The sequence below is a fragment of the Lolium perenne genome, chromosome 3, assembly GCF_019359855.2.
Source record: "Lolium perenne isolate Kyuss_39 chromosome 3, Kyuss_2.0, whole genome shotgun sequence".
NCBI lineage: Eukaryota > Viridiplantae > Streptophyta > Magnoliopsida > Poales > Poaceae > Lolium > Lolium perenne.
The window spans coordinates 222,112,033-222,125,391 of record NC_067246.2 but is presented as its reverse complement, the minus strand read 5'-3'; the positions used below and the strand labels follow the sequence as shown (position 1 = coordinate 222,125,391).

General features: G+C 45.7%; 1 protein-coding gene across 2 annotated transcripts; it reads right to left on the bottom strand.

Moving 5' to 3' along the window:
- Window positions 1-3,587: 3,587 nt before the first annotated feature.
- LOC127343460 (ABC transporter B family member 4) lies at window positions 3,588-11,890 on the bottom strand. Of its 2 annotated transcripts, XM_051369603.2 has the most exons (12): window positions 11,500-11,890; window positions 9,604-9,658; window positions 8,956-9,131; window positions 8,635-8,856; window positions 8,313-8,551; window positions 7,478-8,003; window positions 7,131-7,404; window positions 6,395-7,022; window positions 6,084-6,312; window positions 5,623-5,889; window positions 5,279-5,542; window positions 3,588-4,283 (listed from the first exon to the last, which is right to left on the bottom strand). In XM_051369603.2, exons 1-12 carry the CDS (start codon window positions 11,743-11,745, stop codon window positions 3,639-3,641), a joined length of 3,771 nt encoding a protein of 1,256 aa, XP_051225563.1. In that variant the 5' UTR covers window positions 11,746-11,890; the 3' UTR covers window positions 3,588-3,638. The 2 variants fall into 2 exon arrangements, with proteins under 2 accessions (XP_051225563.1, XP_051225564.1); XM_051369604.2 differs by lacking the exon at window positions 9,604-9,658 and having other exon boundaries at window positions 11,500-11,620.
- Between the last annotated feature and the right edge of the window lie 1,469 nt (window positions 11,891-13,359).

Below are 13,359 nucleotides of genomic sequence, written 5' to 3'. Positions count from 1 at the left end.
ACTGATCGTTCGTGTAAATGTCCTTGAACAGTTCCGGGACCTGTTGGCCCCTCGGAATCTTCACCAGCGTCTTGATCCTTCTCTTCAGAGAATCGGCCGGAAGATCGTGGCGGGTAACCCGGAGAAGATCGTCCGCCCCGGTATAAGCGCACATCAGGCGCGCGTTGTAGCGTAGAGGCTGGATTCTCCGGGAGAACCAGCTAAGTGTGAGCTGGGCTCCGGTCAGTCCGTCGTGGACTAGCCAGGAGATTCTCCGCGCAGCCTTCTCCAAGGTTGGGGTCAGGGCGAGTGGAGGGACGAAGCTCCAGCTGGCAAGTTCTTCCGGAGGTTCGTTGACGAACTGGGGCAGGCCTTTGTGGACATCCGGAACAGAAACATTCTTCTCGTAGAACCATCCGGCATTCCAGTACCGGACGGATTCATGCGAGTCGTGGGGAGGATACATGCGGTTAGGACGGAGCATAAATGTCATGCTTCCGCAGTTCACCATTGCTTTGTCCTTGGTTTCTTTCTTCACCCGGAAAAAGAATTGCCACAACTTGACATCTGGCCGGATCCCAAGATGTCCTTCACAGAGAGTCACGAAGTTGGACAAGAGAAGATATGAATTTGGGCAGATGTTGTGGGGCTGGAGCCCGTAGGTGTTGAGGATGGAGAGAAAAAATTCCGAACAGGGAAGTGACAGCCCGCGTTCCACCCAAGCCTTGGTCATGACAATTTCTCCGGGTTCTGGCTTGGGGACGTCGGAGTCACGAGTGAAACTCCAATGTGAGGAGATCATGCCCTCGTTCTGGAGCTCTCTAAGCTCCACGTCGGTAGTTGCGCAAGGCCACCATTGACCCCGTTCTCCTTCGCGGATCCGGGCCTTGGACGCCTTCTTGTTTTCCGCCTCCTGCACCTTTGCTGCCATCCGAGCTTGTCCCTCGAGTTCTTCTTGGAGCTCTTGGAGGGTAGGAATCCGGCCTGGAGCGGTGCTGGAAGATGCGGAAAAAGGTTGAGCTAGTCTGATGTCGGAAACATATGGTGGCAGGAATGATATAGGATCCGGGCATATGGGTTCTATTTGATTGGGATCCGGGCTACTCGAAGAACTGCCGGTACAAAGTGACGATTCGAGTGGCATGCTTCCGGCTGCACCCATACAAAGTGTTTGAGTACCCGGATCACTAAGTCTATCTTCTACACTAGGTTGTCTTCTACAAGGCCGGCGTACTTACCGCTAATGGCGCGGTGGCTCGACGGAACTCCGGCGAAGATGAGGTCGCCGAACTTGAAGGAAATCGTCCCGCGTGACCACGAATCGGCGGCGGAGCGAATTTCTCGTTCAAACGTGGGAATCTTGGCGCGAGGGGAGCCTTGGTTCGGCGGCGCGCGAAGCTCACCGTGGCAAAGCTCGCCGGAATCAAGATCTGGCGGGCGGCGCGGCGCGAGCAGGAAGACGATGTGGTGCGAAGGGGTGAAAAGAATGGATTTTTACCGGGCCGCGGAGTATTTATAGCCCACGCTCGGAGATTCGGGATCCGGATCCAACGGTGGAAACTGAACGGTCACGCCGTTGGATGGATGACACGTGTTTAGGTCAACTGCGGTAAAACGACGTGGAGGTAACTTAACCCTGCACTCCCGAAAATTCCGGCTGAAGATTTGCATCTGCGAAAATTTAGCGCGGGAAATGAGGAAGTTGTACGCGGGAAATGTGGAACTTCCGTTGTTAAGTATGATCTGAAGGTGAAGGATTTCCGGAACCGTTTGAGTCTTTTAAGATTCCGGGTAATTCCGTGAAGATAAGTTGTCTCTCATTCGAGCAGGGAGTAACCCGAAAATGTTCTTTGGAACGTCGATGGATGAAGTCCCGCGGGATGGGAGCATTTTCCGGCTATAAGTTAGAAAGAGAAGAAAATGCAAAGTTGGAGCTCTTCAAGTTTCTCCGCGTTACCAACGTTTGCCGAGGATCATGATGGACCAGCAAGGCGGAAACAGCAGGCGAAACTCGGAGAACTCTGGGGGCTACTGTTGTGGGTATACTTCATGGGTGTACCATCGACAGTGCCTAGATCCGGCAAGCCCGGGTGGCCCACAGACGGTGATGAGGCATGTGGCCCATCGGGCGGCCGATTCTTTGTTGATCATGAAGGAAGAAGTCCAGCCCAGGATCAGCAGGCCGGATCCGAACCGACCTTAGGAGTAACCCGGATCCATGGAGGCCCATGAGGAACCCGGATCCAGTACGACGTGTATGGAAGGCGGATCCGTGACGTGCACGGCAAGATATTGTACCGTAGCTAGGCTATCTGTAATCCGGCTAGGACTCTCCATGTAAACCCTAGATCCGTGCGCCTTTATAAGCCGGATCCCGGGAGCCCTAGAGAAAAGAGGACAACTCATTGTAACAACGCGAAAGCGCCCAGATAATTCCAGACAAGCAGCAGTAGGCCCTGTCATCGTGCAGGTGTTCCGAAGCTGGGTAACTCGCGTACCACCGTCCCGTGTGCACTCCGCCCTATGGCCCCTACTTCTTCACCCTCTCGTGAGGATCCTACCTCCGAGGTACCGTTGATTAGGCAACGACAATGAGAGTAATCCAACTGGTTACACGAGAAGATTGGTCCTGGACCAACACCATTACTCATCTGTTTGGCTTTACAATTTAAATGCTAATCTGCGTCAATAATAGTAGTAGAAAATAAACCAAATTTCGAGCTCCGAGCCTCCGAGCCTCTAGTTCACGAAACCTTCAGGGTTCGGCTCTAACAATTTCGCATGCGGCGATGAGCAATCTTCGTCCCCCATGCTTCAACGAACATCAAACTACTAATAGTTTAAGAACATCTACAGATTCTGTACTTCTGTGGGAAAGGGGCAAAGGGCGACATCGACTAAAACTGCTAAACGCGCCTGCTGAACGAAAAAATCAAGATGCATGCAAATTTCAGAACAGGGCTTACCTCCGGACTGGTGTTTGGTGACCTCTTCTTCGCTGCTGGCAGCCGCGCCGCCGCCGTCGGCCGCGCCGTCTTCCCTTTTTCTTGCGAAGGCATCTCTTTTGTCTGTGCTACTGGACTGGGCTTGGCAGGGCTGGGCCGAAATGGAGAACTATTCAGACCAAGCAATAGAAGCCCTTGATTCAGCTCTTCAGATGGCTGTTGAACGGTACGCGCTAGCAGTTTCTTTGGGGCGGCGGCGCCCATCTCCGGCGGCCGGAGGCGGCTCCCTGCGGGTAGGATGACGAGATCGCCGGCAGGCACCAACTCAGGCGCCGCGTCTACCTCGGCATCCGATGGTGTCCAGGACGAAGTGGGAGACCTCGCAGTACCAAAGGTACTCCGTCAGTCCGTCCTACACTTCACATACCCCGGATCCGCATGGTTGATATTTTTCGGTGTATCAATTACTCTACTTGCTAGCGTGGTTCGAGATTTGTTTTTTCATTGTATAGATAATCCATAGATAATTTGTTCAGAGACACATGCTCAGGCAATCTCTGATGTCTTATGCGTAGCTGAAACTAGAATCATGGGCGATTAACCTTAACATTTGTTTAGAATTTACATCGCTCGACTTGCAATGCAAATGCCATATGAGTTTCCTCATTTTTAGCTACAAGGGGAGAGGCGAACAATAAATATCGGCACATCTCCTTAAGACGCCTTTGAGTGTAGTTCGACCAGTGATGCGTAGACTCCATCCTTGATGCTCACGAGGGATTCATGCTTTCCCTTCTCAGCAACTGAACCATCTTTAATGACGGCTATCATATCTGCCCCTTTGATCGTGGACAGACGGTGTGCTACCACAATGGTGGTCCTGCTGACCATTACCTGGTCCAATGTGTCTTGAACAATACGCTCTGATTCAGCATCCAAGGCACTTGTTGCCTCGTCGAGTAGAAGTATTCTAGGGTCCTTCAAGATCGCCCTTGCAATAGCTACCCGTTGTTTCTGCCCTCCAGATAGTTGTGTTCCTCTCTCGCCAACGTTAGTGTTGTATCCCTGAGGCAAGCTCGATATGAACTCATGAGCGTTGGCTGCCTTGGCGACAGTGATAATCTCCTCTTCCGTAGCTTCTCCTCGTTTTCCGTATGCTATGTTGGCACGGATTGTGTCGTTAAAAAGCACTGGTTCTTGGCTTACCAGTCCCATTTGGTCTCTTAACCAACTCAGTGTCAAGTTTTTGAGTTCTATTCCGTCTAGTGAGATTGTGCCAGAATCCGGATCATAGAATCGCTCAAGCAAAGCAATTACTGTGGACTTGCCACTGCCACTCTCTCCAACTAGTGCAAAAGTCTGCATATTAAATTAGTTTTAAACCTATCAGTACAGAGGAAAATATAAACACAAAGAAAATACATTGTTGTTTTACGTGCTTCCATTCTGCTGACATGGAATGTATTGAGGATCAATCTAACGTCTTCTATAGGGACCAGAAATCTGATAAGAAAAATCTTAGTACACAGTAAGATTATCGCCTTTATCGACCTTCTTGTTTCTAAGTTTATCTCGTTGTCTCTTTTTGTTCTTGTGTACATGGTGTTTAAACTTTGAGCTTTGCAGACTGACAGATGAAATTTGTTTCCAATATCTGGAATTTTTATGAAACTTAATTAATGTTAAGGGCTGGGCATTCTAATACTTGGAGAATACAAAAAACTTTATCTGTAGCACTTGGTGTTCCCCCCATCATTCATCTTGAAATAAAGAAGTTCAAGGTTGCTGATGCCCTCTTCCGAAACATACGGTGCGGTATTACATTACAGCGTGCTCTAATCTTCATGCCCAGGCAGCAAACCAGGTACAGTAAGACTTTTCTGTGGCCTAAAACTCTCTCTCACACACTCTCAATCTCACACAACCAATGCAAGAACACACAGAGAGCAGAGACAAGGATTTTGTTGCTGCGTACAGCGTACGGCTTTTCAGGTTTCTTCCTTCCTTTTATATCTGAAGAACTGAACAAACTCAACAGCGCGAGCTAAAACCCCGCTGCACGATCCTACTAAATCGTGCCATCCCACGACTTGATCGTGTTGTTGAAGGTAAAGACCACTACCTGACGTTGGAACCGGTCAGCTAACAAACTCCTGCCATCCCAAGACTCGGTCACTGTCGGCTAAGACCCAACGACGCTAACTGAACTAACTGACAGAGACACTAAACTTATTGACACCTAGAACTGAAGAAAAAGGCTAGATTACCCAACATTTTCTCCTCTTTTTGCAATGAACAACTATTGAAATTTTAATATAATAATAAGGATGCAAGTCATGTCGAGTTAAATTTACCTTTCTGGAAGGAATACCCAAAGTAAAATCGCTGAATACTTGGACATCTGGACGGGAGGGGTACTTGAAGGTGACATGGTTGAAATGTATGTTGCCATCAACTTTATCTAACTTTATGCCTTCATCACTAGTTGAGTTAATTTTGGACCTCATATCTATCAAAGCTAGTATGGATGTTGCGGATTCTCGAGCTTTTGTTGAATCTGATGCCATTGCACTTGTTTGGGCAATTCCAAAAGCTGTGAAAACCAAAGCAAAATAAACCTGCAAAGTACCAGATCAATTTATCAAGTCATTCAATAAAACAAGCTCACATGTCAAATGTGTATAACGGTATATCTTACCCTGAAAACATCTTTAAAGGTTGATTTGCCCTCATGTACAAATTGTGCACCAACATAGAAACAAAGAGCATATGTCAGATACAACATTAGGCTGGAGAAACTGAAACCGAGGCCTCCAACCATTCCACTTCTAATTCCCTGTTTCATTGAATCTTGGCATTTTTGGCTGTACACTGCAATTACTCTCTTCTCTGCACAGAAAGATGCTACAGTTCGAATGCTACCAATTGCTTCAGCCACAATTTGACTTGCATCTTCATACATCACCTGTAGAAATCATTTGTTGGAAGAGTTCATTTTATAACACATATTTCGAAGGACCAGATTATGTTTATTGTAAGCTTCGAATTATTTGACTATTAAAAGGAAAATTACACAATATCTGTAAAAGTGCACACTTTGCTTCTTTAATTTAAAACAAAAGGCTAAGATGTTCAAAACAGGGTTTTCTATGATTTCACCTTAGCATCTTCACTGAAGCCTTTCAAAAACTTCACTTGAATATAATTCTGCAAGCCCAGAAAAGGAATCACACCTATGATGATCAGTGTAAGCTTCCAGTCAGAAACAAATGCTATGGCGAAGCCAGAAACAAGTGTTACTGTACACTGCACTAGTATGGCCAAGTTATCTCCCACAAGGCTTCGGATGTTCAATGCGTCAACAGACAGCCTTGCACCAAGTGCACCACTGTAAAAGGCAGAAAGAAAAACTTGATGCCCACAGTGTTGGTGATAAAGATATACTTGCAGAGGAAAAGTGAGTAGCAAACCTGGAATTAGAAGAATCATCAAACCAAGAAACCTCTTGATGCATGATGCTTTTGAAAGACAAAGCACGGACACGTTCTATAAGTTTCCCACCAGCCATTCCAAATAGGAAAAATTCCAATTGGATTGAAACCAGAGAAATGATTGCCATCAGAAGGCACAACAATGCCCAATACCTAGAATCTTTTCGAAGTTGATGTGCTGGATAGTAGAAAGTTCTTATACCACCTGACATCATAATACTAAATGATGGGAAAAGAAGTCCATGCACAAAGGCAGCTATAAGAGCTAGCAAGAGAATTGGTGCTTCTGGCTTATTGAGAATAAAAAGACGGCCGATTGGTGCTTTCTTAGCAGCTTCACTATCACCACATTCCTTGTGTTCATGTCTGCTCGTATTAGCTTGCCCGTGCAAATCATCAGATCCAGACAGTCCAAGTAGTTTTATGGACTGTTGTCTTCTGTTCCTGTGAGAATCTCTGATTGATTTTTCTATAGATAAACTTGTACTTTTAAGTCTTGAATCCGACACGGATGGCACCTCACGCATTTCGTCAGTGTGGGCCTGTTGTAACCGAGTAAGCTGACAGTAAGCTCCATCAGGATCCTTGATCAACTGGTCATGGGCACCTGTATGAAATGGATTTAAGGAAAATAATTGAATAACCTCCTATTCATACTGGTTAATTGGTTGAAGGAAGAAGATAAACTAGCAACTGATGTCGAAGTGCCTCTTACCTTGTTCAACTACCTTTCCTTGATGAACCACCGCTATGCAATCTGCATTCCTTACGGTACTCATACGGTGAGCAACAATGAGTGTAGTTATCCCTACCATGATCCTATTTAGTGCTTCTTGAACTACTCGCTCAGACTCTACATCCAAAGCACTAGTAGCTTCATCCAACAAAAGGACTCTTGGATTTTTAAGGATCGCTCTTGCAATGGCAATCCTTTGCTTCTGTCCTCCAGAAAGCTGAGCACCGTTCTGACCAACCATTGTCTCATATGCCTGTATTATGGGGAAGTCAGATAAGTGATAATTGCAGGAAAGTTCAGTAAGGTAAGTAGTTTTTTGTAAGTACGTTTGGCAACTTTTCGACAAAGTTGGCTGCATTTGCAAGCTCAGCTGCCCTTTTGATCTCCTCAAGTGTAGCATCCTCTTTACCATATGTTATGTTATCTTTGATGGAGGTCATAAAAAGTAATGGTTCTTGGCTAACAAGACTGATCTTTCCTCTTATCCACTGGAGTTTCAAGGTCTTGATGTTGATTCCATCTATCAGCACTTCACCAGCCTGTGGATCATAGAATCTCTCTACCAGACTAAGTAATGTTGATTTACCACTCCCACTCTCTCCAACTATAGCCATTGTAGTACCACTAGGGACTTTCAAAGACAGCCCATTGAGTATCATCTGCTCAGGCCTTGCTGGATATCTAAATAACACATTGTTAAGTTCGACATCACCCTTGATATCGTCTAATACTATTCCAGAAGTGTCGGTGATGTCAATCTTTGGTTTTCTGTTGATTATTTCAAACAATCTGTGTGCTGCAGATTGACCTTCGGCAATGGCAGAAATAGAGGGTGATGCATTACCTATAGCCCTGTTGAAACAAATCAAGACTTTAGTTTCCAAATTTACTACAATTTCCCACAGAACCATATCCTATTGGTCATTATTATTTTATTCAATTTTGAATTATTATAGCAGTATACACTAACTTAGAAGTAGCAATAGCTAGTAAAATTATCAGCTCTAGTTGTTTTTCTGCTTTTGATAAATGGAAGTAATGTTCTTGTTTATGGGTCAAATATTTTGATTTTTTCTGTGCAAGGCTCTTCTTAATTGTTACTTTACCCTAACATCTCATATTAATATTTAAGATACTATGGTCAACAATTGGAATGCTCACATTGAACCAGTTAGTATTGCAAATACGACGTTGATGATCTGCCCTCCAGTATATCCGTTGCTGATGATTAACTTGGCGCCATACCAAAAGGCTAGAGAGTAACTGCAGAAGACAACACAGAAGATGCAACCTATTCCAAGACCAGTGACAATCCCTTCCAAGACAGTTGCCTTGTATGCCTTTTTTATGAGACTATTATACAGTGCAATTGCTTTCTTCTCACCATTGAAGGAGACAACCTGCATTGAAATTTTATCAATATTATAAAATTTCATCTAACCATCAAATAGTTAGCTCTACTTTCAAAACCATTAGCACCCACCGTTCTTATAGCTCCAGTGCTCTGCTCAACAACATTGCCCGCATCTCCATATGATGCTTGCCTCCTGGCAGCTATTTGGGCACGTAATCGAGAGACAGCTGCGCAAGAGAGAATACATGGAGGTATGCATGCCAGCATAACAAGAGCCAACATCCAGCCCCTTATAAATCCGATGACAAAACCTCCAAGAAAGGTTGTCAAAAGCTGTGCATACTTGCCTACCTGATAGTGAAGAACACATATTTTCGTGAAATTAAATAATGCATTACAGAAATAAATTTGTTCCGTTGTTTCTTCTATGTTGTCTATTGCATTTATTACCTTCTCTCCAAGGGCATCTTGTACCAGTACAGTATCTGCAGACATCATAGAAATTGCTTCCCCAGTTGTCATCTCCACATCAAAGAATGAAATATCCTGTTTTAGAACAGCTTCGAGGTATAGAGATCGGATACATGTTGACTGCCTTTCTCCTACCATTGTCCAGCATGACACCTCTATCACAGGTAATTTCAGCCACTCATTTGAAATTCTGTTGCATGTGTGTGTAATCCAACTAAAAACAGAGATCATGCGTGTTTTTTGAACTCCTTTGTATTACTTGGTATTAGGGTACTGGCAAACTTGCGATAATTTTAGCCTAAAGTTGTGAAGCAGTGACACTAGTGTAAATAAAATACAGGAATTTCACTACATTAGTAGCAAGTTGTGTTCTTTTTTTAGACGGTAGACTCGAAATGAGAGCAAGTAGTGTTCAGGTGTTGGCAGCCAATTTATGCTCCATGTGTGAATTACAGCTGAGATTCCATGTTTTTCTTGGGTTTTTTTAAGTGTCCTGACTGTTTATCATGTGTCCTGACCTGATCAGATGAATGCAAGCTATTTCAATTCATGACTGAATAGGATTGGCCGATTGAGTTTCAGCTATCCATTTAGAAACATTTAGTCCAACAGTAGAAGTGTACTTACGAAGAAATGAAGCTACTGCCGTCATAATTCCCAAATAGATGTAGTACATAACAACCTGGAGAAAGTAACTGTCAATAAAAGAGTACTGAACTTTTGGGGCATTCGTTTTGTATGCATTATAAATTAAGCAAGAATCGGTGGCTGAGTACTGCCATTCCAGCTAAACATACTATTTTTTCTCAAATTATTTTCTGTTATCCTAATTATTATTCTTTGGAGCTAGATCGATTCCATCGTGGGAGTTGAGGGGCGTTGGCGCTCCTCGCTAGATTTGCCTCCAAACCAGATGCTCCAAGGAGTGCCAAGGTTTCTCATGCCGACTCAGAGGCGATTAGACGGATGAGGATGGGCTGTCATCGCTCAATCGAGAGGCTCTGTGTCTGTTGGCACCCATTCCCATCTCTGGCCTTGAGGAAGACGCAAGGAGGAATAGGAACCTTGACAGCATCGCTTCCTCCGGGCTGCCTGCCAATGATGAGAACTCCAGCAGGAATGGCCACGATGAGTTGAAGGCTAGGGCACTGTCCAGCATCAGGAGCAGAGTGAGCGGGGAACACGGCGATTCTACCATACACGCTACCTAGCGTGCATGTTTCTGATGTCGATTTAGTGATGTGACGTTTCATCATGTTTCCATCATCTTTTTTGGACCGCAGAAAAACTGGACCGACTGAAACGCAATTAACTAGACGTGACAGTGCATGCTAGGTAGCCTGCACGGTAGAAACACATTTCTCGGCGGAAGGGTGCTGCTGGTGGAAGTTTCCACCGACGGCTGATATCCTGAATGGGTTGCCCCACGCATGGACTCGTTCTGTTTTGTCGTGATTAGCGCGTTAATCGAGGCTGATGTCCACGGTGCAATCTTTCTTTGGTTGATGCGTGATCTGAGCGCCACAACACGGTGCAATCTTTCTTTTGGGAGGCACTTGATCACATGTGTTTCAGGCCTGTATAGTAGCAGCCACAAGCTGGGACTGCAATAATCCGCATGTCATCCACGAAATTTCGTGCCCAGGGTGCACGACATCGTCTTCATAATCTCCGATTGATACCGTTATCTACCGATCGATCTCCAGTTGATCGCTATTCCAGGTATTGCACGCCAGCCGGGAAGTAATTAACCAGCCTGCAGGCTGCAGCGACGTCTCAACTCTCAACGCAACGCAAACATATCCATCCCACGACTAAGATCCTGTGACTTCCATATGAGTCACCTTGCGACTTTACCTATGCAAGTAACAATCCAACTCACATGGTCGATCCAAATTTTAAGTAAATGAAATGTGGTTAAATATTTTTATGTTTTGATCTAAAAAAACCAATTAAATCATAAACAAGTTTTCAAATAAAACCAAACTAGACGCAGGGAACGGGTGCAAAGCCACACGGCCGACCACCATACGCAGCAACGCCCAAGTTCAACCAAGTATGATGGGTGCTTAGTTCTAACTTCTAAAGTACACCTTTTTAAATATCTCTTAGCCAATCCAAACTGCGGTAAGGATTTGTTAACCTCTTGCTCCTACTTTAATCAAGTCTGGCAAAATAATTTGTCCCGGCCAAACAGGGCTCAGCGTCTTAGGTTGAATATTCAAAACCAGATGTTCAAACTACAGTTTTGTTTTTAGATGTGTTCAAAACTATTTTTCTTAGGCAATTTCACGGTAAGGATTTGTTAACCTCATGCTCCTACTTTAATCAAGTCTGGCAAAATAATTTATCCCCACCAAACATACTCAGCGTCTTAGGTTGAATATTCAAAACCAGTTGTTCAAAACTATAGTTTTGTTTTTAGATGTGCTCAAAACTATAGTTCTTAGGCAGTTTCCCATAAACGTTCGTCTCACGGGCATATTATGGCGGGCAGAAAAAAAGCTATGCGTTCCTACGTACCTTGCTGACCCGGTGGAGGATAGTGTTGTCGTCGCTACTGCCGAAGGTCTCGATGACCGTGGAGAAGACGACCGTCATGAGCGGCTCCGACATGCCGTTCACCATCGCTGCCACCGTGCCGACAGCCATCAGCACCAAGTCGGCGCGCCCGGCGTACCTGAACATACCGAAGAACGGAACCTTCGTCGCAACCGCGTTCTTCCTCTTGCTCCCCTCCCTCTCTTCATCATCGCCTCTTTCTCTCATTGCCTTACCAGTTAGTATTACTCCCTATCTCTCTCTCCTTCACCTTCAGTATATAAGCTGCCACCGATTTTGCTTCTCTCTCTCTTCAAATGTTTGTGTGGTGGACTGGTGGTTACCGATATATGGAGCCGGGTGCTTGATTATAGCATATATGTTAAGCAAGGGGGACTGACATGATGTCTTGTTGTCTGTAACTCTGTATAGAAGGCACGTTTTCTTTTCTTTTATTTTTCGGAGAAATGATGCGTTGCCTTTTCTTTTCATGGGTATCTGGTACCGCCTGTTTACTTTATGACGCAGATTATTCATTAGCACAAATAACGGGAGTGATGTCTTTATCTGATTCAGTATTAATTTAGCATCAGGCAGGCCCAAGACCAAGAGCATCAATGGTTGGTAAGCCAGGGCTACGGAAAATTGTTGGGTTCGTCCGTGGTTATTCACGTACAATCAAACCAAGGTTTATCATCTATATGTTATGTGACCGTCAAGGAACACGATAGCGTTCAATTTAGATCCAGCTTCCATGTTCTCTTCTTTGTTTACAAAATTACTACCTTTCCGGAGGGTATGTTTTGAACAGATATGTTGCTGAAATGCTAGAATAATGCACGGCGCGGACTGAGACACAAATGTTTCTCTCTTTAGGAATTGCCCCACATCTACGAATAGAGGTAATACTTTAGAGTGGATGTGGTTGATTTTCTTCAAACCCCTATTGGCTAAACATTTCCAACACACCTTTGAACTGCGCCTATATATGTCTCTTGTTTCTTCAGAGAAGCCTGCCGTTTTTTCTTCACATGGAATGAGAACCTTTTTGGAAGAAAAAAAGGGGGACTAACCCTGGCCTCTGCATCAGATTGATGCACACAACCTTTTTTTTTTTTGCAAAGTTCATAATTCATAAAGTTTACATCTCAAAGATTTCATGGAATGGGGCACTCTCTGTTTAACAAAACATGTGTTTCTTTGTTCATTTGGTTAGTGCACCTGGATATAATGCCTTGGTGTTATTTCAGCTTGCTCTCCGAGCTTACACTAACTTGTGAAAGGATTATTTTTTCTAAGATTCGTAGCATCATATAACGAGCAAAATACAGCAAATGTCGGAATAACTAACTTGATGAGATAGTAGAATAGAAAAAGAGTCATCTCCCCCGTCGCCCCCCCGGGCGACAGGAGAGCCCCCCCCCCCCCCCCCCGCTGCCGCCCCCTCTCGCCCTCCCCCGACCTCTCCCTCCCCTCGCCGCCGCCTGGATGGCGCCATCGGCCAAAGGCCGGCTGTGGGCGGTGGCGGGCCCCCTCCCCCCTCGCGTGGTGTGCTCGGCGCGGGCCGAAATCCCCGGGCCTGGGCGTCGCGCGGAGCGCGGTGGCGCAGTTGTTGTGGCGACGGCGTGGCGGCCAGCTGCGGCGGCGGCGGTTCTAGTGATGGCGGCCGTCGCGGTTCCCCGGATCGGTGGTTTGGCGGGCCCGATCTGGGCCCGCATGGGCCGGCTCGGGCGCCTCCCTCTGCGGGCGGTGCGTGGCATCGGTTGGCCCTGGTCGGCGTCGGTGGTGGTGGCAGGTTGGTGGTGCTTTTGGGGCCGGTTACTCCCAAGCTTTGGGGTCGGT